Source organism: Python bivittatus, unplaced genomic scaffold (assembly GCF_059951505.1).
Source record: "Python bivittatus isolate LINGU-HERP-01145 unplaced genomic scaffold, Pbiv_v1 ctg000350_np1212, whole genome shotgun sequence".
In the NCBI taxonomy this organism is placed as follows: domain Eukaryota; kingdom Metazoa; phylum Chordata; class Lepidosauria; order Squamata; family Pythonidae; genus Python; species Python bivittatus.
This window is the reverse complement of record NW_028277074.1, coordinates 36444340-36468044: the sequence shown is the minus strand read 5'-3', so window position 1 is coordinate 36468044 and position 23705 is coordinate 36444340. Positions and strand designations below refer to the sequence as shown.

Sequence of the window (23705 nt, the reverse complement as noted above, 5' to 3'; positions counted from 1 at the left end):
AATCAGTGAAGTTTCCTTTATTGCCTTTGGATAAGTTTAGTGGTATTTCATAAGAGATGGCAAAAGATCTGATGTTAAAAAATATGTTACTCTCATGCATATTTTCTCCAAACACCCAGTAGTCTTTGAATGGCATCTGATGGCCGAGTTCAAATAAAGATATTCCTTGCATGCATTGTAGGCTTTTGCATACATACAAAATCTGAGTAAGGATTTGATTTTGGGCAGCCCTTACACTTCAGTTAGCCTTTCTTTCATCAGAGTGTTTACAATACTCAGAATTTAAAACTGAGTGTGAACATTTTATGAAAATGCAAATGTGATCTTGATCATTATTATGATAGAGTTGAATGCAATACAATTATCAAACATCATTAAGAGTTTAGAATCACATATTTGGTGCCCAGTTCACTTTTTCTGTTTTCCAGGTGTGTGTTCTAGACCTGCGAAAGTAAATGTTTTAGAAGAAACTGCAAATGGACCAGCATTGAATGTGGAGGTAGAAGCACTCTTCAAATGTACTTTTAACATCTCTAGAATGGCAAAGACTGGGGGAAACCAACAGAAGCAGAACTCAAACAAATAGTGCAATTCTCCCAGGCTAAAAGAGCTTGCAATGTTTTGTCCATCAACCTTCACCAACAGAATCACTTAGGGAGGGGGGATTTTTCCACTAGGAACCTACAGCCTTTGGAGGCAAGCAAGGAGGTGGCCATCAACAGCTAAACCTGCTGTTTGCTTGAGGTCAGGTCTCTGAGACCTCATTTTGATGGCTGCTAAAGAGAAGAGGAAAAGCTGTGCCAAAAACAATAACAGTTAAAAGGAAAACAAAACCTATGAAGCAAAATGCTTTGATAAACCAAAATGGGAAAAAAAAATCTCCTCCATGTGGTATTGCATTGTTTTTCTTTCTAGTTCGGACACTACAATTGCTCTCCCAAAGGACATTCAAAACCAGTTTGTATTGATGATACACTCAAATTTGTAATCCCAACACTTTCTATTTTCTAGACTACTGTTATTTGTTCAGTGATTTTTTTTTCTTATCAGCTGGAATGTTACAGCCTTGAGGATAACAGGCATAGGTTCAAACTGAACGTCTGTCTGTCTTTCCGTCTTTCTTTCTTTCCATCTTTCTTTCCATCTTTCTTTTTCTTTCTTTCTTTCTTTCTTTCTTTCTTTCTTTCTTTCTTTCTTTCTTTCTTTCTTTCTTTCTTTCTTTCTTTCTCTCTCTCTCTCTCTCTCTCTTTCTTTTTCTTCTCTTCACCAACTTTTTTTGCTTGTCCTTTCCATTTGTGCCTAGAGTTAATGCAGCAGGCAGATGGGCATCATTAGTAACTGCTTCTATTTTCCTTTTCTTTTTCTTCTCTTCCCCACCCCCCGTCTTTTCTCTTCTCTTTACCCTCTGATTCTGCTACTTCTTTAAATGTTTCCATGCTTCAGATCTTAAAATCTGAAGGGCACTTTCAATAAATTGTGTATTAAGTGCTTTAGGTGCCGGGAAAGCTTTTTACAGGAGAAAGATTACTTTTTAAAAAAAGAAAGAGCCCAGTGTATTTTTGGAATAAGAAATAAAAGTTGTAGTATTTTTATGTTAAACACAATTTTGGAAACTTAAAATATCTACCAGATGTTGATTGGATTGTGTTCCATCTTTAAAAGAACAATTCAGATGAATCCCTATTTAAAGATGCAGTATCCTTTTAATCTTCATGAAAAGCAGTTTGCTAAATAACTGTTTGCAGGTGCTTATTTTAAAAAGATTCTTTAAATTAATCATGTTATGCAAGTGGGGAAATATTCCATGGCATAAACTCATTAGCAGATATTATGACTTGATAGAATACTAAAACATAATTTCAGAATTATAGACTTCAAAACATACATTTCATTAATTTTTTCTTTAAAAATCATGACTTTTTAAAGGAAAAATATTATCATTGGTGTACCATGATTCTGCTTTTAAGTATAGTTTTGACTTCTATTTGAAATTATGAAAGAATTAATCTTAACATTTGTATATAGAAATACTATTGTTTGTTAGCCATATTTATTTACAAATTATGCTAGAGACAGGTTTGACAGGTAGAGCAGATATTTCAGCATTATTTTTTTCAAATAGTATTCCACCACAAGATACTAAGCTTGAGTGCATTAAACTCAATGGAACTCACTTCTAAGTAGACATGCATAACTTCACTGTTTAAGACAATAATTTAAATTTGGCTTCAAATCAACAAGCAGCTATCATAATATTACTACAATAATTATTGCATTATTCCATCTTTTCCATAACCAGTTCTGGGACAGAATTCTGAACATTCTATTTGGATTCAGACTTAATTGAGATACATTTGAACTGACAGGATACTACATCTTTAATATGGTAAACAGGGGTTCCTGTATGGGGAATCACAATGCCTGATATTCCTAGGATTCCACAAAGATTTGTTCTTAATACATAAGAGATTGCATTTTTATTTTTTATTTTAAAACTGTAATTTTGGACCTGAGTGATGTGCACTTTGTTGTTTTCATTTTAACAGCTTTCTTTTCTTTTTTTCTTTTTCTTCCTTCTTTCCTTCCTTTCCAAATTGTACTTTTGGCCATTCTCTGACAGTCTAAATTCTGGCTTCTGAAGTTTTATTGTCTGTGTCAGACTTGAAGCCAGGCTTGGTTCTCATTTCAGCATTTCACAGATTCTGTTCAAGCATCTCCCCTTGCCCATTTTCTCTCTATACCCTGTCCCCTCTTATACACACACACACAAAAAACCACACTCACTTTCTTTCAACAAATCACCCTGTGTGTTGTAATTCATTTGTTCCAAGAAGAAATTAAAGAGATCATATTCAGTGTCTTGAATAAATTGCTATATTTTGATATTAGAACAATTCCGTGTGAGTTATTCATTCTTTCTATGCTATTGGCATTTTCTTTTTGTCTTTGGTTCTTATGATTTTAATATTACTAAGGTCTCATGTTGAAAAAATGTGTAATTCTGTTTGTGCTGGATGTGGAAACATCTTACATCTTAGTTATTAGAAATCCTTTAAGTACAGTAATATATTACATATAAACAGGCATACTTCTGAGATTTCATGAGACACTATCTACCTGCTCATTTTTTCAGAGTAGAAGACTAGAAACTTACAGAGTAGTTTTACTGGGGTTTTTTTTAGGTCTGGATTCTTAAATTCTGGATCAGCTATCAAATCCCATTCTTGCATGTGTGATCAAAGCAGTTGAGAAATAGTTCTCAAGATGTCTTTTTTGTTCCAAAAGGAAAAATATTACTTATTAGAACTGTATAGCTAAAATTACTGTTGAATTATGTGAAAATTTATCAATGGAACTTACAATCTTTAATAGTAGTGTTTATAATGATGAAAGGAAAGCTACTACTGTACTATGGTGTTTCCTCAGAAATAGCCGCCAATGTAAGCAGACCATTTTTTGATTTATTAGTCATCAAGTACTATGTATATTTGTAGTCTCCAGATAATGGGTAATTCTTTTTGAAGGTAAGATATTTTATGAATATCCCATAAGCAAAAGTAAACTTTTTTTACTTAAGAAATCACAAAAAGCATTGGTATGTGGCAGGATTGTGCTTCTGGTCATTTTTTTACTTGTTCTAATTAGATCTTGGCTAGCATTGTGTTTAGAATTTTTTTAAGCACCTTGCCCAGCACAATTAGAGTGTGGAAAAGAAAAAAGAAAAGAATGCACTTTGAACCAAAAACAACTTTGTTCTGTGAATCTGGGGGAGTGGTGGTTTATCCCTCATAATTAGAATAAAGCAAAGAACAGCAAGTTGTGATCAGTGCAGTCAAAAGAGTAAAATAAGGAAGTGTTTACAGGGCTGGATATGCTTTGAAAATTATTTGAAAGAAATATTTCAGTCTATGTGTTACTTCAATATCTCTCTGTTGTTCATTAACACAGCCTGAGTTTTTACAGGCTGAAAAAAAGATGCAGCTACTTGAAGAGTCCATTAACTTTAAAGAGTGGATTTCTTTAAATTGTGGCATCTCTTTTTCAGGTTTGTACAGAAGCCTGAGAAAAGTCAGGATGCTTTAAACCATTGGTTCTCAACGGGGGCGATACCGCCCCCCGGGGGGCGGTGGAAGGATGCTGAGGGGCGGTGAACTTGTTTTGGGCGGTGGGGCGGTGGGCATGTTTTGGGCAGTAGAGGGGCGATGAGCATGTTTTGGCATTTGAACTTAATTTTAAAACTCCCCAAAAAATTTATTAAATCGATTATCTGGTTTACACCATTTGTACCAGCAATAAAACAAACTTACGCGACGGTTGCCCTCACACACTTCTAAGAATGGTGAGACGAATTTGTATTCTAGGTAGGATGACCTTGAAGAACTCGACACTACGATTCTTCTCCGATCCCAACCAGCACAGCGCATGCGTCAGCTGTCTTCCCGCGCGATTAATCGCAGTGCGTGCATTGAGCGTCCTTTCAATATGAATGTTTGATTTGACCCGTGTTTCTTCAGTTGCTTTTCGTTCGCTTCATTTTTTTTGCATTAGTCATTTTAATTTTAATAAAAGGAATGCAATTACCTTCCAGGGCAAAAGTATTGAGTTAAATCGAACAAATTTGGTGTGTAAGTCTACTGAAAAAAATTACTTAAAATTTTTGCCTTTTATAATTCAGTAACTCCCCCCCCCCCCAAAGGGTGGCGTTGAAAAATTTTCCACTCCTTAGGAGGGCGGCAGCTTCAAAAAGGTTGAGAATCATTGCTTTAAACGAATAGCCAAGAAGTGTTGCGCTTGTTTGAGATCCAAAATATTATTTTCAAAGCATGCACAGCCTATATTTTCTGCCCAAAGGTTGCAGGAAGACTCACAGGCAATCAACATTTCAGTAGATGAAGATTAACAAGCCACTTTCCAAAGGTCATTTTAAAGGTTTTGAGCTCATTATTTAGTATAAAACCAATTCATGGATTCTACTTGAAATGCAGAGTTCAACTGTAATAGAATCAGTACCTAGCAAAACTAATAAGAGAGATCTTTAAGTTCAGAGAAATGTAGAATACTCATGTCTCTGTTGGTTTTTTTAAGGGAGAAAACTATATAGCATAGGTGCACATTAAACTTATTATAGGAGGAATTTTATTATACAAATTTACAAAGTCACAATAATAGTTGAGATGTTGAAAACCCAAAACTTTGGTGCCTTGCCTCATTTTCCATCTCCTAGCATAGATGGAAAAACCGCAGTGGAAAAACTCAATTTCATAATACTGATGGGAAAACAGCTGAAAGCAGCTACAATGCTATTTGGAGTTGGAAATATGACTCTCAGTCATCAAAGTTGCATAGTTTGTCTTTCCCTCCCTCTCCAAGTCTCTTTAAAACAACAACAACAACAAATAAAAGAGGCTAAAGCCTTTGAGTTTAAATTATGTGACAATTCAGGCTTCTTTTATTTTTCATTAAAATACTAAATTTACTTGAACTGTCAGGCCTGAAAGTATTCCTTAATTAAAAACAAACAGACAAAACATAGATGTTAATGTACTGTTTTCTTTGCCATGCTAATAAGTTAAATTCTACACATTTTCTCAACCATTTTGAATGTCCCCCCCCCCTGCTGACTGTTGAATTGACCCCATCTTTTATGATAGAAATAGAATAAGATTACAGCAAGTAGCTTTTTAATGATTTTTAAAATACTATCTAAAAAGTCAGTGAAACAAACCTTCAGTTCTTGATCCCAGAGTGAGAACTGTTATCTAAGATTATAAGAACTCTAATTCCTTTCCTCTCTACAGTTACAGTATAACTGTGCATTATTGCATTAATAATTAAATGAATTAATTATATGAATAACCTCCTGTTTGGCATCTTAAGTCCAGGTCTAATAGATCAGATGGAAACTTGCTTTGGTTTAACAAGCAATTATTACCATATCTGTTCAATTGATTTTCTTGGGTGCAGGGAGGGGGAACCTGAACACAATATCCATTTTGACAGCTGATACATAATACTTGTTCTTTTTCCTAATGCAGAGAGCTTTGATAAATCTGAAAACTCCAACTCAACCTGGACATCTGGTAAACATTAAACTGGATGTTTAATTATAGATGTGTGCCTTATACGGTATATCCAAGCCTGTAATGCCCCCCGCCCCCAAAGACTCTGTTACCCAGAATTGTTTCCTAATTCTTTAAAAATCAGCCTTTATAAATTTCAGATTAGCTTTCAATACTAGGAAATATTACTTCAATACTTGTTTTGGTTAGGTTGTTCCACCTGTTAGACCAGATTTCCCAGCCTGATAGTAATTTTCTTAAGTTTTGGACTACAGTATGCCACTTTAAGGTTTATGAGAGTTGAAAGTACCAGAAGGTTGGGAAAGGCTGCTGTAGTAAACTTTAGTGTTTAAATGGTGGTAACTCATAAAGAATTTCTAAAACTCTGCTGTTGCTTTAAGGTTTATCAAATCACTTTATAATATTACACACAGGGTCACAGTAGTAGTGCCAGAATCAGAATCAACGTAAGAAAATTGGAGTCAAAAGGTTACCCCTTTTCCTGTTTCACCATCCCCAGATATTACACTCATGTCAAGTCTAGAAACAAATAGTTTGTGATGTGTGTGTGCACTGTCTTTGCACCTTTTGGTTTCTCTGCTTATTTAAATATTAGGTCTTTCATTGTTCATTTGGTTGTCAAATAGCTGATAGGCCAGGTAGTTCCTTCTCAAGGTTTCCTCCCCACAACCCCACCACCTACAAGTCAGACTCTTGCCTCCATAACTATATTCTAATATATCCCTGATCTAGTTAGAGACTAGAACTTCTTATTTAAAACAGTCGGATGTTGTCCTGGGGAGAATGATCAAAACAGATTTCTAATGCTTTGAACATATACAATGTTATAATCTAAATGTTAATGACAAATATTGAATAAGAGGATTATCAGCAAAGTACTTGATACATATTAAGCAGACCATAACTATTACAGTACAGTTATGTCTCCTGTCAAGATTCTGACATGTCTTTTTGTTGTATTCCTGCTGTATTAGATCAATTTAACTACAAAAGTCAGAGGTGGCATTTTGGGCCTACATGAGATCTATCACTGTTATGGCACCTTGCTTTGCGTTCTGTGTCACAAGCATCAATGCATATGCAGTATCCCTTTAATATGACACACTCCCATCCTTTTCTTCCTGCAATAAAGATGATGAATCATTTGTTCTACCATAGTATTTCCATATGTCGTAACAAAGAGTGCAATTTTAAACTAGCTTATAGGTATTCTAGGCTGATAAATTGTGCTTTTAAGACAAAAGCAGCCACTGGGCTCAGTCATAACAATGCACAGGATTTTATATTTTCTACACAGAAGATAATACATCAACAATATATGAGACTGATTTTTTTTTAAAGGTTTTTTTAATCCTGCCTTTATTATTTTTATAAAAAACTCAAGGCAGTGAACATTCCTAACAGTCCTTCCTCTTGCTATTTTCCTCACAACAACAATCCTGTGAGGTGAGTTGGGCTGAGAGAGAGAGACTGGCCCAACTCAAGTCACCCAGCCAGCTTTCATGCCTAAGGCAGGACTAGAACTCACAGCCTCCTACTGTCTAGATTTAACTAGAAACGAACTGGATTTAAATTGACAGAATGTGTAGGCAAAAGTTAACTAGAGAACTCTTTATAAAAATTGTGTATTATGTAAGCAATAAAATATGAATACAGGTCAAAAATTAATTTGATAGTTTATAAATATGCTAAGCTATAATTTCCTTTAACTATTATTTGTTGAACAAAATCTATGGTTTGGTTTCATAGAACAGGAAATTACGGCTAACAACGATGCATAAATCATTAAGGCGTATGTTAAATCTAGATATTGGAGATTGCTATTCTGGATGCCATAGTTATCTTCCATGAAACTGCGTAATTTGTATCACTACATCTTGCATTAGGGGTTCATGTCTTTTTTATGTAGTACCTTAACAGAAATCACTCCATCACAATAGGATTTGTAGCTAGCAAGATGCAGGAATGATTAACACAATACAAAGCAACCCACCCACCCCCCACTCCAAAAGACAACTTTCACAACTGTTTAATTGGTCAGTGCAGAAACAGAATGCAGAACTCAATCTTAACCAGCACGTGCTTTGGCTATAGCTGCTGGCTTGAAGGTAGGCCGAATAAAGAAGTCAGCATCATCAGAGCAGTGATGGAATTTCCAGCATAAACACATTCCTGCATGCTAGGAAAGAAAGAGAAGAAGAGAGAGAAGCAGCTGTGACAAAGATTGTGGGACAAAAGCAAGCAAACAAGAAAAGGAAACAGTAAAAGTAAGTGATGTAATACTTGGTATATTATATACTATAATACAGTGACATGTTTAATTTTCAATTATCAGTAGTCTCCAGTTTAAGAACGCGTTCCGTTCCCAAGGACTGTCCTTAAGTTGAATTTGTGCATAAGCTGGAACAGTATTAAGTTGTATTGTGTAATGAACTCAAACCATTGTGTACTTAACTCGAATTACTCTACAATAGGCTTCGTTCTTAACTATGGGTCGTCTTTAAACCGCATTCTTAAACCAGGCCTTGAAGAAGGCAAATCATTAGAATTATAAGATTCCATAATATATTTTATTATGTAAAATTGTTTTTTACTGGCAATGTAAGTTACAGAAGACATAAAATGAAGTATGTTAAAGAAGTTACTGATAGGTCATTCTGTCACGCTCAGAATTTATTGGTATTATCTTTGCCTCAACAGCCATTTATATTTTCTTTGATTTTTTTTAACAAATGAACGAAAAGTCCAATTTAAAAAAGGATGTATGGACTGGTATAAATATTAAGTGAAACATTTCTTCAAGGCCTGGATCATGTACTCATGTATCCATTCAATTTTCTGCACTGGCCTGGTAACTGAATAAATAAACTAACAGTATTTAAAGCAGATCAAATCTTGCCAGTGAATGTGTGGATGAATCCTGAAGTTTACCAGCCTTGATAGACAGGAGAGTTCTTAATTAATCCATTGTTGGTGCCTAAATTTCCTTCAGATAGTATACTTAAAGTTTCATCTGTCTGATGGCTGGGCATTGCTGGTGTCTTCTTTGAGTCATGGAAGTTCACAGAGTTTCCACTTGGCAAGGCATAGCCATTTGCAGCAGCAGTTGACGTGGACAGAGAGTCCCATGGAATCTGGCTCTTCTGCCACTGAAAGTCCAGATTCCAGCCAGTCCATCCATAAAAAGCCAAGGTGAAAAGAAAGCCTTGCATGGGGTTCAGCACTCCCTAGGAAGGAAGGAAGGAAGTTATTTGAGGGCCAAGTGCAAACTATTACACTTTTCGCTGAGGACTTTGACAATAAAGCAGCCTAGCTTTTAATTATTTTATTAAATTAATTTTTATTATTTTTATTACATTAATTTAAATAATTTATTAATTTTATTTTTATTATCTCTTATTTCAGAATAAAGAATCAGCCCAATAGCATACAGACCATCCACTATAAAAATGCAAACAACAAAATGCAGGAATAAAATATATTTTAATGAATGCTAGCTTCCTTATGTTCCTGCCTATCACTCAAGATAGAGTAGGGATGCATCCTTCAAGGTGTCACCAGAAATTTGTTGTGTGGTGACTTGAGATAAATCATTTGAACAAATCGATCTGGCTGAGGAAGTACTTTCTCTTTTAGATCTGATTGATGCCATCTTAAGATGTATCCGTCTGCCCACCATGTAGTTAAATAGGTGCTCCAGCCCACTCTGATTTTACTTAGTAATGGCCGTTGTTTATGGTTTTTAAACATAATACTTCAAGTATTTTATTGACTTGTGTTTTGATTTTATGGTAACAGTTCCCTTTTTAGGATCTTTTTAATATTGAAAAATAAATTATAACATTTATGAATACAAGTATGAGCCCCACCCCCCAAAATGATGTAAGTTCCATCAGGCCAGTATGTTAAATTCTAACTGTGGAAGGGAAACAAACTGCCCTTTGAGTCTCTCTTCCCTACCAATCTTGAAATAGGCCATCACTGCATTTGACTACATGTATATCAAGCCATACATGTAAATTACAAATTCTACTCACTCCCTCGTGAGATTCACACAGGCATCTAACAATCTAATACAGGAACAGCATACAGGACTTTTTGGTCATGTCTAACAAGGCAATTCTTAACATTTTTGATAGAGTTGCTGGCAAGTAGGAAGGCAGAAGGAGTAAAGTAACATTGAGGTAGGAATAAGATTTCCAGCAAAGTAAAATCCTTGCTAAGGAAGGGAAGTGAAGAATAGAAAAAAACAGTCATGACTGATTCCAGCTATAAAAGCAAATAAAAAAAGGGAGAGAACCAAGGAATGTGGAAGAGGAATCACCCAGGAGGAAATAAATGGCACAGAAAGCACTTAGAGATAACATACTAGCAAAGTCATAGAAGGTCTATTGTCAGAGAGGAAAGAGTGGGAGTAGGAGGCAGATGACAGGAAGAACAAACTTGGTGCACAGTTGCTACAGTGTAGGAGAAAAAAAAGGGAAACTGGCAAATAAATGATTAGGATCCAGGTTTGCTATGACTCAACTGGTATCAATACATTATTACAGCTACAGTGGTGCTTAAAAGTTTGTGAACCCTTTTGAATTTTCATTATTTCTGCAAAAATATGACCCAAAAGATACGTTTAGATGCTTTTGCCACACACAAATATGTAGCTCTGGATCATTTTATTCAATAAATGAACAAGTATAATGTTTTTGAATCATTTGTTTAGCTGGGTTCTCTTTATCTAGTTTTAGGAAAACAGAGAACTAAAATTCACATTTTAGTTATATTTATGCAGAAATATTGAAAATTCAAAGGGTTCACAAACTTTTAAGCACCACTGTCTATATGTAAAGTTTTTAAAATAGTTTAGAACATGTTTTCCCCTTAGCCTCCTTAATAAACTTTTAATTAAATGAATCTTAATACATTTATTCATGGCTGGACTCATATGACATCCAAAGCCATCATATAGATTGGCTTAATGATGTTATACAAACTCAGCAATCACAGATTGTTCAGTAAGTTACTGTTAATCAAGCCATAGTTATGTATGAAGTGTGAACCCAGTCAATTTACTTAACACTTCCATATGGACAAAAGGAGGCCTGAAATACACTGGCAGCTTTCCCAATGACCAGTGTGCTAGAATAGCCCGTACCATTATCATCCAAGTGATCAGTGCAGCAGTTCTGACATTTTTCAAGGAGTTTCCACTGATATCTGGCTGCATTTCCAGGTAGAACAGAAGGCCCTCATTCATGATATTTGATGACCAGCTTTTATGGGTGTAAAAGGTATGGATAAAAACAAGACAAATGGCTTTATGCTTATTTGATATTTTCAAAGCAGAATCAAAACAACCTTTCTACCAATGTTAATCTTTTCATTTCAGTGAAAATAAAGACTAATGGAAGAGTACAAGTAATTATTTTGTTAGAATTCCTCGAAGAACAAACTTACCTTTAATTCCGAAAAATATCTATCGATGAGTCTAAATCAAAACCTGAGAAGGGTCTATACTAGAGCTAGGTTCGAATTACTGGACTCCATGGTCAAATATGGTCGTTTCCACTGTGTCCCTTATGATGAGAGGCTATGTCTCTGTGGGGACCCAGCTATAGAAGATATTGGCCATGTTTTGTTCGACTGCAAACTTTATGACTCACTCAGGCTTAATCATCTGTCCCCTCTGTTGGAAAGAACAGTCCATTGGGACTCTAAATACAGATTATCCTATTTTCTCTTGGGCACAAATATCTTTATTGTGAGTAGGACTGCCAAGTTTGTGGATAAGGCAGCTCAGTTGAGAGCCCGATATATAGAACAGATTGGAGTATCACGTAGGGGGGACGGTCTCACATGAATCTGGCTTATGATATTAGTGATACATAACTATTTTTAAACTCAGTGCTATCTCATTTTATTATTCTATATTTTAACCTATCATGGATTTTGTGTATTAGATATTTGTTTTGCTTTTGCTGATGTTTCTCCTCCGGGTTGATATGGTTGTAAGACTAATCAATAAAGCTGATTGATTGATTGTTAGAATTCCTTCAAAGAGACAGAAGCAAAGAAAAATGATCAAATAATAACATGTTAACTCTACAGTTATAAAATGAATTGATTTTTTTTTTACTTCTTAGTGTTCATACCAAGCTGTGCTGTTGTATATGAGAAGTAAAATATTGTTGTCAAAGGCAACATTAAAAAATAGTTTTGAGTTACAATACAGACTAAGGAATAATACTACATTAAAATTACATTAAACTTGCCTATCAAGAAAACACGCATACTTCAGCTACAAAACCAACATATGGATTTGCCTGCTTTTGAAGTTTTCCTTAAGATTTTTTTTAATCTTACCAAATAAAGATAATCAGCATAATTTTGAAAAAGCGATTTTTAATCTCTGTCCCCAGCCGTCTTTCATTTTCTGTGTAGATTCCTTGCCTTCCCTTCAGTAAAGATGCAACTGAGAAGCAGAGATGAAGTATGTTCAATATATTATTAAATTAAAAAGTTGATCCTGCCAGGCTGGAGCAAGCCTGCCAAGTTTTGAATTCAATACACCACAGATCTGCCTCCCACTTTCCTAGAATTGCTCTGTTAATCTTCATTTTCCCTATTAAAAATCCAATTGCCATTTGGAATCTTACCAGCAGTCACAGTTCTACTGAAAAGAATTGGGTTTGCCACCAAAACGAGCACCAATGGAACATACGTGGTGACATAATGAGGAATTGCATGCTCCAATCCATTTTCACAACTGAAAAACAGGGAGAACAGATTATAATTCTGATTTATTTGTCCCCAAGCTGAGAAAGCTCCCTGCTTAATCAAGGAAGGTTTCTTGTGGTTTGCTTACAGTGTGACTAGGAATACCTTGAATAGGCTTCTCCAACACAACAGCATCCAGACGCTGGTTAGACAGAGAACCGTATTTGTATGAACATTCAGAGATAGTATAGTGATGGACAGCCTGTTTTTGAAACTAAGATGGTTATGTTGATAGATGCCATGAAGATGGAAGCCTTCAAGAATCCACTTAATTAATTCAATTTATATAAAAATAGGAAAAGGGACTGACATGCATTTGAAAAATGGCCTAATGCAAGAAATCAACACTAACTGAATTGACACAAAAAAGGCTAAGTATGAACATATCCTAATGTTCTATGTGGTTAAGAAAGAAATGGTTCCATAACTTGATTTTGGGGAAGTAAATGAGTTTGTGTCATTCACATAAAATGTCTCTAAATGTGGTCAGTGGCAGGCAAACTGTAGCTAACAATATTTAAAAACTAAAGCTGAAGGTTGCACCTTTTTGCATACATTATGCAGAAGAGACGAGCAAGACAACGTCCAAAACTGGTGAGGTCACTCATTCTCTCTTTCTTATACCCTTCCCTCCTATTTCACCTCCCTCATTTCTCTCTCATGTCCTCCTTTCTCATCACACAGCAAGCTGATGGAAAAAGAATAGATCATTTCTGTTACAGTTATGAACTGAAATTAGACTTAGGGTCAGTCACAATTCTATAGCAATGTGTTTCTTAATGGGTTAATTGGTTATATAAAGACAGCTTAGGTTGTCAGTTACATGGCCCATTTGATGAAATAACTGAGAACTTGAGAACACTGGCAGAAAAAAAACCAAATGAAAAGGACATTACTTACTCCACATACAATAATTCTGTCCTACAAATTTAACTTCTCACTGGTTTAACAACTCCCCATCTCCCACAGACCTCCAAATACTAGAGTACTTTTGTGGAATTAAAATTCTCTGGAAGAATGGTCATTTGCAGTTAAATAAAAAAAAACTAGCAGTGGGAAGGAAGATCCAAACATTAACACACATTCATGTCCTCCTAAACTGGATCTTGTCAATGTCCACATTAGCACTATATTATGAATAGAGCTTTCACTGCAGCGTTTTCCTTAAAACATTTCATTAGACTCTAAGACTTATTCGAGTAAATATTAAGTCAGGTCTTTTAATTACTTTTGACATGTATATATTTTTTTATTTTTTTCTCCACGATGCATGTTCCCATGCTGTCATGAGACACTGACAAGTTCCACACTTCAGAAAAGTATCTCCTTCAGACTGAGCAACATAACATGGTCAGAAATTAATTGTATACCATGGCGGTGAAGCTGCCTTTCAAATAGTTAGATTCCCCTTCTTTTAATAAATATGGGCATAACCAATATCCTTTGGTGTCCTTTGATTTAAACAAATCATTGAAATGCTTAAAATTCAGGCAATGTTAGGCTTACCTAGAAACTGAAGGATAGTAGAGCATAGCAACTCCCTCCACGCACAGCAAAATTGCCAAGCCCCATGTCATCATATGGTATAACACAATAGTGCTGGAATGACATTTCACAGAAAAACAAGATGTGAATATTGCTTCTTGTCTACCTCAAAAATTACATGAGTTCCTCTCATTTAATGACAAGGCAAGTTGAACTGATGGAGAAAAAGAATACAACGATAAGCTTTTGAAAAGAGTTTCAGTTTACCTCTCTCAAAGCAATACAATATAACAACTGGAAAATACCAGCATGAAAATATACATTCTGCAGCAAACCTAAGCAGAATAAAAGCCAACTGAATTTTGATAGAGAATATTAAGTAGAAAGGAGATATATTAGTTATTAGGCAAGCCATTATCCAAAAAGTTATTCATCCATGAAAATAAAGCAAATAAATGTGCACATAACCATGAAAATCTGGGTCATCCTGAAAATATCCCATTTTTCATATGCGATGTTATTTGTGATACCTCACTCCTGCTGATCTTCTAACTACCAAGTACGAATCCACAGCATAGCAAAACAGCCACCAAAAGACAGCACTGTACAAAAGTTGGATCCACATCTGAGAAACAAACAGAAAATCCTGTGTGTCATAGGAACGCAGGACATCAGGATTATTGAAATATTGTTACTTTTAAGTTTGAAATGTTATGTCCAGCTGTATTCAGTATACTACATAGAACAGAACACCAAAGTTAACAGGGTCACATGATCTCTATGTATAGTACTCATGACTACCATGTTGTTCTTAAATGCAGATATACTGTATATCATAGGTTTGTTCAGAGCTTCAGAAGTAATTTGGTAAAAGTGCTTTAGAGCATGCCAGAGCATGAATGTAGCACCATTCTGCAGCTCTTTAAAATATCTGTATTTTTCCCAGAATTATGTCACTGATGTCATCAACAGCCATGTGAGTGTAGGAAAACACACAGCTGCTTTAAAGAGATGCAGGCAGGTTCTTGGAATCTGTGATTTTTTAGAATCAAACCAAAAATCCTACATTATTCAAATATACAGTGTATTTGACTACAGAATTCTCTCTTTTTAGCCCAAAATAAAAAGTATAGCAAGATATTAAAAAGTTATTTAAGCACTGCATACTTGTGAGAACTCCAACTAAAGCAAGCCAAGAGTGGTTCTCATAATCTTGGTTACACAGGACTAGTGACTGTACTCCATGGCAAAATTATTAAATCACATTTTAAACTTGGTTGCACATATTGCTCATGAAAATCTGATGGAAATTTGAATATGCACTTTTCAATCAGACTAAATTCTATGGCATTTATGTGTACATAATTAACATGTTTTGCTTTAGATCATTTCTCAGTTCTCAACGGTATTTATAAGTCTAGCATTCTTGTTCATAGGAGTTGGGTTTTCACTGCACATTTCCCCCCATATACTGGTCTGAAACTTTTATTTCAGTCTGACTTCTGCTTCCTTTAATTCTTTATTTTTACTTAACTTACTTTTGTCTTATATTTTTTAGTCGTTATTGCCAAAGGTGACTATATAGTTTACCTGTGGAAAGCCAACACTGAAAGTCAAACTTTTTTTCTCAAAGAAAAAAATGAAATTAATTTTCATTATTCAGCTTTAAAAAAAAAGTTATTGAAAGCAAAACTGCTGCAAAAATTAACAGAGAATTAAATGAAGAATAAAAGTTAAGTACATTCATGATGATTATTACTTAATAAATGGGCATAGGATTTGATGCTTTTGACTATCACCTTTTTTATTTATATAAAAATCCTATTTTTGCAAAAGTCACAACATTGTTATTATTAGCAAAAAAAAAAAAAAAAAAAATCTGCATGAGAACTAGTATAAAGGGTATTTACCAAATCCTATAACCTATCAGCTGGAATTTAATCTGACTGGATTTGGCCTTCAGGGGCAAAACCATTCTGAAAAGATCTAAAGGCTCATATTGCGAAATACTGTAGAACTTTGGTTCAGAATATTTAGAAGCTGTACTGGGAGAAAGTCCATACCTTCAGGAAATGGTTACTGATCAGTTCTGAATGTGGTTGGAGAAGTAAAGAGCTTTCTATTGAACCAGTCTAACATTACTTCTTTATCTGATTTATTATAAAATAAACATATTCATTAGCCCTTTGCAATAGCCCAGACAAGAAGCACAACCATAAGTACAGTACTAATTCTATCTTTATTGTAAGGATACATTAACAGAACCGAAAGTACTCCTCCCATCCCTTACTTTTACTCTTCCAAAAACTAGGGAGGGTCCCTCCTGAGATACTTTCCCCACCCCCTCCACTTGTGTAACAGACTGTTGTCTAGGCTATGGCTCTTTCTCCTGCCTCCCAAGGTGATTTCCACATGCCATTACAATATCTGAAAAGAATGCTTCTCTATTCCCTGTTCTTTTGTCTATAGGAATTGGCAGTATAATACATCCTTCTGTTACCTTATCCAAGACACGGTGGAATCTACAATATTCATCATCCCCAGATACTGTAGCCGTGGTTATGGGACTCCTGAACAAGTGCTGGATATTAAATAGAGGAAGATTGCACTAACATTTTTATCCATATATAGATGTGCCATATATGGATTCGCCTCATGCACCCTTTTGCACGTAAATTAGCATTAAAAAATATGAATAGTTCATGAGATCTTACATACTCATTCCATTCTGCTATAAAGCTCAAACTCTGAACCATTTTACAAGATGGCCAATATAAAACAGGTAATAAAAGCACGAGGCATGTCTTCTGGAATTCTTTATAATCCTTTTACCAGCAGTGGCCATATGTTTGTATGTGTGTGTGTGCACTTGGAAGTCTAAACGGACCAGGCCACATATGCTCTGTTTGGGATCACATGACCAGACCGGAGGAAGGCTGAGAATGGAGCAGTCACCAACACTGCCCAACAGGGATACAGGAATGTAAGTTGCAACGTTACTGTGGGTAATGTCCATTTTAGTTTGCATACAGCACACACTACAACACTACTTTTTCTCTACAGCCAATGGCCTTATCAGGCCCATTTCTAAGCTTGATATTTCTTTAATCTGCTTCTGCCCCCATACCAAATGTGATCCTGTCCTTTCCCCGTGTAAACAGACAGGCAGAATCCCTGTATCTTTAGATAATTTCTTTCCAATATTCCACTGGGTTAAAAAGAATGAGAGCACATCCATGCATGCTATCCTGACCTTTTCAAAGGAGGAAGATATCCGTACAACCTAGCAGCAATTCAGTTTCATTTATTTATTTCATTTATACCTACCGCACTTCCTATACAGAACGTAGCAGGCCATATATCAGTTTGATTCACTAAAGATATATTTGCCACAAAGTCTGGGAACCCTAACCAGACAATAGATCTGAAGATTATACCTGTAAGGAAGAGAATAAATCCATGTTAATAAGCTATGACTCTGGCCAGTTTTATATTCATTTTTTTTATACTAGTTACTTCCAAGAGTATTAAAAAGAAAAATAAAGATTTCCTTCAGCTTTCTATGATGGTGTAATAACTGTGTTAATCTTCTAGGCAAATGAAAGAGTAATTTACTCCTAAGAGGGAATGGTAGGCCGTTTCATGAATACCACATCCTAAGCAAGAGCCCCCAAACCATCTCCTACCCCACCCTCTGGGTCAACCTCCTTGCTGACTAATTGTATGCAAACACTTATATCCAGCAAATCACACCAGATGTAAATCTCAATGGGATGGGGCTACATAGTACTTTGGATCCGAAGACAAAAAGATGCCTCAGAGGCCCCACGGTTCAAACACAAGAACTGTCTACACCTTGTAAAAGCACCCTCCCCCCCCCCTCTCCTGGGGTTGCACAGTTGCCCCCTCCAGCTACTGCACAGTTCCAGAAAAAGTTGTGTCTGCTTTAAGGAGTCGCAGGCAGCTGCTATATTCATACCCCATGCACATCTTTGCCTTCAGATCCAAAATGCTGCATAGCCCTATAACGGTTTTACAATCATGTTCTGAAAACATTCAAATATATTCCACATGTCTCAAATTCAAACAAAAGAAATATCACATTATAGATACAAGAAAACAGATTATTTATATATATACATATATATAAAATCATGGTATGAGTTTGTTGAACTCAGGTATCAAAAACATGAATGTGACTATAATTAGCCCAGGAAAAGTTATCTCCATGGAACATGAACATTCTTAAAACATAGCATATATGAATGAAAATAAAAGTGAAAACAGACTCCTGCAAAGACAGAATAAGGTACAGACTTGTTTTTACCTTTTATAACTTGAGGCTATTCTATTTTAGACTTTTACTGAATTATTTTGAATCTCTCCAAGGAGAATTCCCCATTTTTAGAAATATTGTTATATTCCATCTATGTTGCAAGTCTTTCTAACATCCTTTTATGTCTGGTTTCTGCTTTCAGGTATCCTTGAGAGGCAAAATCATTTTCTAAAGCATGTATTCCAAACATTTTTGTTGTTGCTGTTTATTTCAGTGCCTGCTCTCCCTCCCTTTTCTTTCTTCAAATACAGATAGCCAATAACATTGCAAGCAGCAGCTGTCTAGAAGAAGGGTAGATGATGGACAAGGATTTGATTCTGCTGCTCTGTTTTCTAAGGCTTGTTTCCCAGGTAAGCTACACTGTGGATGACAGGGATGTGCCCTGAGAGATTGGGATATGTTCTTTTTATCTGCTTTTTCTCCTCCCTAATCTTATATCCCCTATGGGGCTAGAAGGGGTTGAGGACACCCATCCCCTTTGCTATTGCTTTTATCTTTCATTAAAGCTCTGTTTTTTATTACAAGGTGAGTGTGTTTTCCTCCTTAAGTGGTAGTTTGGTAAAGGCCCTGGCCTGACAGTCAAAGGGTCGGTGATCCCTCTGGCAACTTGTTTTCTATGGCTGTGTTGGGAAGAGAAAAGATGCAGGCAGCGCAAACTGGGGAAAAGAGGTTGCTGGACAGAAGAATAACAGCACCAAAAGGCAGTCAGAGCAAGTACAGTAGAAGCTGTACATTTTGGTATGAATCAGGGTTAGAAGTATTACAAGTTTACTGCCTCTCACATACATACACTTCTCCTTTCATCTTTCTGGTCCACAGCTGTCTGCCTGGCCAATAAAGAAAGGATCACCACGTAAGGAGCTCCTGTCAGTCCTCCAAACTCAAAGCCTTGCAGAATCCTAGTCATTTTCTTGAAAGAAGGGTGAATGGTCTGCATTCTCCGTGACTTTTGACACAGTTGGTAACTAAGATTGCATGTCGCAAGAATCACTGGCAAGGAGATGTGACTGGTTAGAGACTGACTGGATTAAGGGCTTGTCTTCTATGGCTGCGTTGTGAGAGAAGGGCCAGTAAACCATATGCTTGCCTGCAGATCCAGCTTGCAAACTGTCACCACCATCATGTGAATGCCTAGAGCTGAAAGGATGGGTTTCATTCATCAACTGAGACATGTAAGGGATTAAAACAGTTTTAGTCAAATCCTTCAGAGCAAATGTGGCAGTGAAAGGAAATACGTCATTGAGCTCTCTTTCTTTCTCTTTTTGGAGCCCATTCTGCTTTGTTTCCTCCCTTTCATGACACATAGGGGAAAAGAGAGTTTGTTCAATGGGAATTTTTAAAAAACTGTATTACAAATACCAATACAGCAAAATCTAAATCTAAACATCATGTTTGAAAACAGATATGAAGCAGCAGATTCAATTTCCTTCATATTCCATCTGAGTCACTTTTAACAGATTAATCAGTCTTTCATTGTAGATTATGGGTTAAATTGGGGAATAACTAACATTCACTGCTTATTTCCTCTAAGTATTAATTTATCTTTAAAAATTTTGAATTTCTGTTAGCACACACCAAGTCTAAACTGCATATGGATTAAAAAGTAATTCCTATCATAAAGATATTTCTATGGTCATTTAGAACAGCAAGTTTAAGAACAATTCTGGTCATTGGAGGCTCTTCTGTTTGGCTTCAGACTTATCAATTTATGGGCCCCGAGTATTAAGTATGTGGGAAGGGGATCAAGAATGCTTACATTCAAGTAGAAAAATCAACTTCCCAACAGAACAGCTGGGTTTTCATATAATGCTAAATTGAACTGACAGCAACAGCAATTGCAATTCAAGTCACAGGTACAAACCACAAACCATCCCTTGTTTTGGACTGACAAATGATGGTTTGCTGCATTTTAGAAAGTCCAGGAGTAAATTTCAACATGCTGTACCAGATCTTGTTGCCCTTATTTGCCTATTATTTTACTTTGTCTATGACAGAGGAGTTAATTTACTGGTATTGTTATCCTAGGATAACATACATTCTGTATTAAAATTTCATATTCTAAGTGTTGTTTGCTGTACTAGTTCCATTAGCCCAACTGCTAGCAGAACAACAACACTTCTTACATTTTTCCCATTCATGTAACTCTGTAGACAACCTGGCTTGCTCAGTCCTTATGAAATGTCATAATAAGCCTTTTCATTCTCTCTAGAAACACTGAAGTTAATGAACAGAAATGGGACTCTTAAACATCTGAAATTCCATGCCTCCTGACCTACCAGTAAATCCACTTGAAATCATTGGGCTTACTTCAAAAAGAAACCAGGCTGCGATGCTAGCGAAGCCCTATTGCTTTCCAGATGTGTATTGTCAAAGTTGCTTATCGTTTCTCCATCACCTCAATCTCACATTAGACTATCCTAGAACGAGGAATCTCTCTCTCTCTCTGCTTTTAGGCGGGGTCCCCCAAACCTTACCCACAGAGCCCAGCATGTCACAGGCGGAGATGAGGAGGAGGATGGTGGCGGAGGAGGAAGCCCTGGAAACCGTCCGGGAGCCTCGGCCCTTCTTCGGGAAGAGCTGCAGGGCGCTCAGGAGGGCGCCGGTGGAGGCGCTGCCAAGGCAGACTCCGCAAAACACCTCCGGCTGGAAAGACACCACAAGCTCCGTGGCGACGTCCCGATTGGGGCAACAGAAGGTTTCCAGCCTCGGAGAGGCCATGGAAAGTTTGGGCGAGACTGGCAGGTCGGGGTGGGACGCAGGGCCGCGCACTTTCTCCCGCTCCGAGCAGCCTTTCCTTTGTACAGAATTCCTCCTTCGGCTTAGAGATGGGGGTCACGCGGCGGCCGGATCATGTGGCGAAGTGGCGGCTAAAGCCCCCGACTGGCGTTCCCGGCTCCGTTTTCTTTTTTCTTCCCGCCAGGCGGAAATCCTACTAGGGCAGCGAGACGCGGGGGGAGAGCGGGGGGGCGAACCGCGTGTCTTTCATTCCCCTTGCTTCGAGGCGTTGGCAGGGCTTCACTCAAACCGAATTGGCTTCTCGCTGGAGCGGGTGGATCGGAGCCCTCTTGGGGCGCGGCGCGCCAGAGAAAAGGAGCAGCTCTTCCGAGTTCTGAAAAGGCGCAGTCTGAAAAGGACTCCCTGCATAGGGTCAACCTCCGCGTTTTGTAAATTGGGGACAGAGGATTACCGTTTCTCATCAATTGTGCCTATGTGTTTTCTTAGCATGACTTGCTGGGGCATAAATCCTCCTCCCTGCACGTGGTTCTGTTACCGCTCTGAGATTTGTTTCCTGAACTCCTGACTGCCCTAAAACAGCTTTTCCCACGCCGGCGGGTAGCTGTGCCGGCACTCCTGAAAAACTTCAGAGGCCTGAGCGGTGAGATCATCGGACCCCCATGCCCACTAATTACTGCTCAAAGATGTTATTGCGTCTCTGAGAAGATGATGAAGTAGAAGGAAGAGAAAGTAAGGCATGGATCCAGTGCATCTTGAATTACCTTTGGACTACCATACCACATCTGGGCTCAGAAATCCAGATGACTGCTAGATGATGGCAGTGATATAGAGTTTTCTGTATTGCTGCAGCTGTCTAGTGGTGTCTGCTGGACTTTTGCAGCCCAGGTTCAGTAACCCTTTTTTACACCTGACCAGTGTTTTTAAAACTTGGCAACTTTAAGAAGTGTGGACTTCAACTCCCAGAATTCTGAGAGTTGAAGTCTACACATTTTAAAGTTGCTAAGTTTTAAAAACACTGCACTAGACTCAGGTTAGTAGACCAGAGAGTTGTCTCTTTTTTTAAAAGAAAGAACTAAAGGGCAGAAGTTTCCCCAGCATTTGGGCATTTCTTTTTAATGTAATTTCTCACTCTGTTCATGTCCATTTTGATTTTCATCTTAACGGTACATTCAGTCATACATACCGAAGTCCAATTCAGCTGATAAGACTTATTTCTAAGTAAATTAGTATTATGATCATTATCAGCCCAAATCAGTCCACTATAGGATTAAGGCCTCTCCAGCTGACTGCAAGTTGCAAGGTGTTTCCAGTTAACACCTTTGAATTGAGTCAAGTTATCTGTCCAGCATTTATTTGGGTGTTTTCTGGGTCTTTTAAGGTCAAGTATCCAATCAAGGATTGTTGTTGTCCAACACTGATCTGTTTGTCAGCCAGCCCATTATCATTTCTGTGAGGCTACTCACTTCATTATGCTATATATCCTTGTCTGTTGATGGATCCATATTTTTCTTGTCACATCTTGTCAAATGTTAAGCATTTATATATTTGTCAACTTCTGTACCACTTTTGCATTTAATATCCAAGTTTTGAAACTATATGGCAGTACAGGTAGTAAGTATACACTGATTAAACTATTAAATTCCTGAAGTAGGTTGCTATGTTCCTTTTGAATACATGAAATGCTCTCCAAGCTACTTTCTTCTATGATATCATTGTCCATGATCATCTTTTTACTGACATAAATGTAACTGTCAATCTTCTCAAGTTCATAATTTTCTATTTTTTTATTGGCAAAGGCTGTGAATAATTATAATCATGATTTCTGTCTTCAAGTTCATTTTCAAGCCATGGATTGGTCACATTTTCATCTTGTTAAATAAGCAATTAGGTCACAAATTCTATTTTACTGCCTTCATTGAGTGGGGTTTTTGTTTTGTATGTATATAGGCATCACAGTGACAGACACACATAAGTAAATTCTTAATTTCTAAATAAGCATGTAGCTGATTGCAAACTTAATTTGATGTCATGATAAAGGAGGAGGGACATTCTTCAGAGTTTCTGAAAGGGCAGGATTTTATTTTAGTGTATGAAATGCATGCCTCTATGTTAGACACACAGAAAAGCCTATTAGCCAACAAAAGCAAGTCTTCTTTTGTTTAACCATGTGGCACCATACTCTTAACTTTAAATGTCTGTTAAGATTTCTTTGAAATCACTCATGTTTTACACATTTAGAACTGTGATTTTTAAAACTATTTTGAAAAAGTTTGCTTTCTCTATTCCTTTGCATCTAC

At 36.8% G+C, this 23705-nt stretch overlaps 2 protein-coding genes across 11 annotated transcripts in view; one reads left to right on the top strand and one right to left on the bottom strand.

Annotated features, from left to right (window-relative positions):
* Positions 1–651, top strand: part of TBL1X (transducin beta like 1 X-linked) — a 130952-nt gene extending 130301 nt beyond the window's left edge. For all 6 annotated transcript variants that reach the window (XM_088144949.1, XM_088144946.1, XM_088144947.1 and 3 more), the window contains one exon: positions 429–651. In XM_088144949.1, coding sequence (XP_088001075.1) covers positions 429–455 — 27 coding nt within the window. In that variant the 3' untranslated portion in view covers positions 456–651. The remainder of the gene's footprint in view (positions 1–428) is intronic.
* Positions 652–5123: 4472 nt separating this feature from the next.
* GPR143 (G protein-coupled receptor 143) lies at positions 5124–22235 on the bottom strand. 5 transcript variants are annotated; one of them, XM_088144942.1, is made up of 9 exons: positions 21147–22150; positions 17664–17773; positions 14867–14961; positions 14358–14450; positions 12731–12840; positions 12438–12546; positions 11230–11347; positions 9012–9307; positions 5125–8259 (listed from the first exon to the last, which is right to left on the bottom strand). In XM_088144942.1, exons 1-9 carry the CDS (start codon positions 21388–21390, stop codon positions 8169–8171), a joined length of 1266 nt encoding a protein of 421 aa, XP_088001068.1. In that variant the 5' UTR covers positions 21391–22150; the 3' UTR covers positions 5125–8168. The 5 variants fall into 5 exon arrangements, 4 of the variants coding, with proteins under 4 accessions (XP_088001070.1, XP_088001068.1, XP_007433648.1 ...); XR_003085308.2 differs by having other exon boundaries at positions 8102–8259; positions 8954–9307; positions 21147–22143; XM_088144943.1 differs by having other exon boundaries at positions 8105–8259; positions 8980–9307; positions 21147–22145.
* Between the last annotated feature and the right edge of the window lie 1470 nt (positions 22236–23705).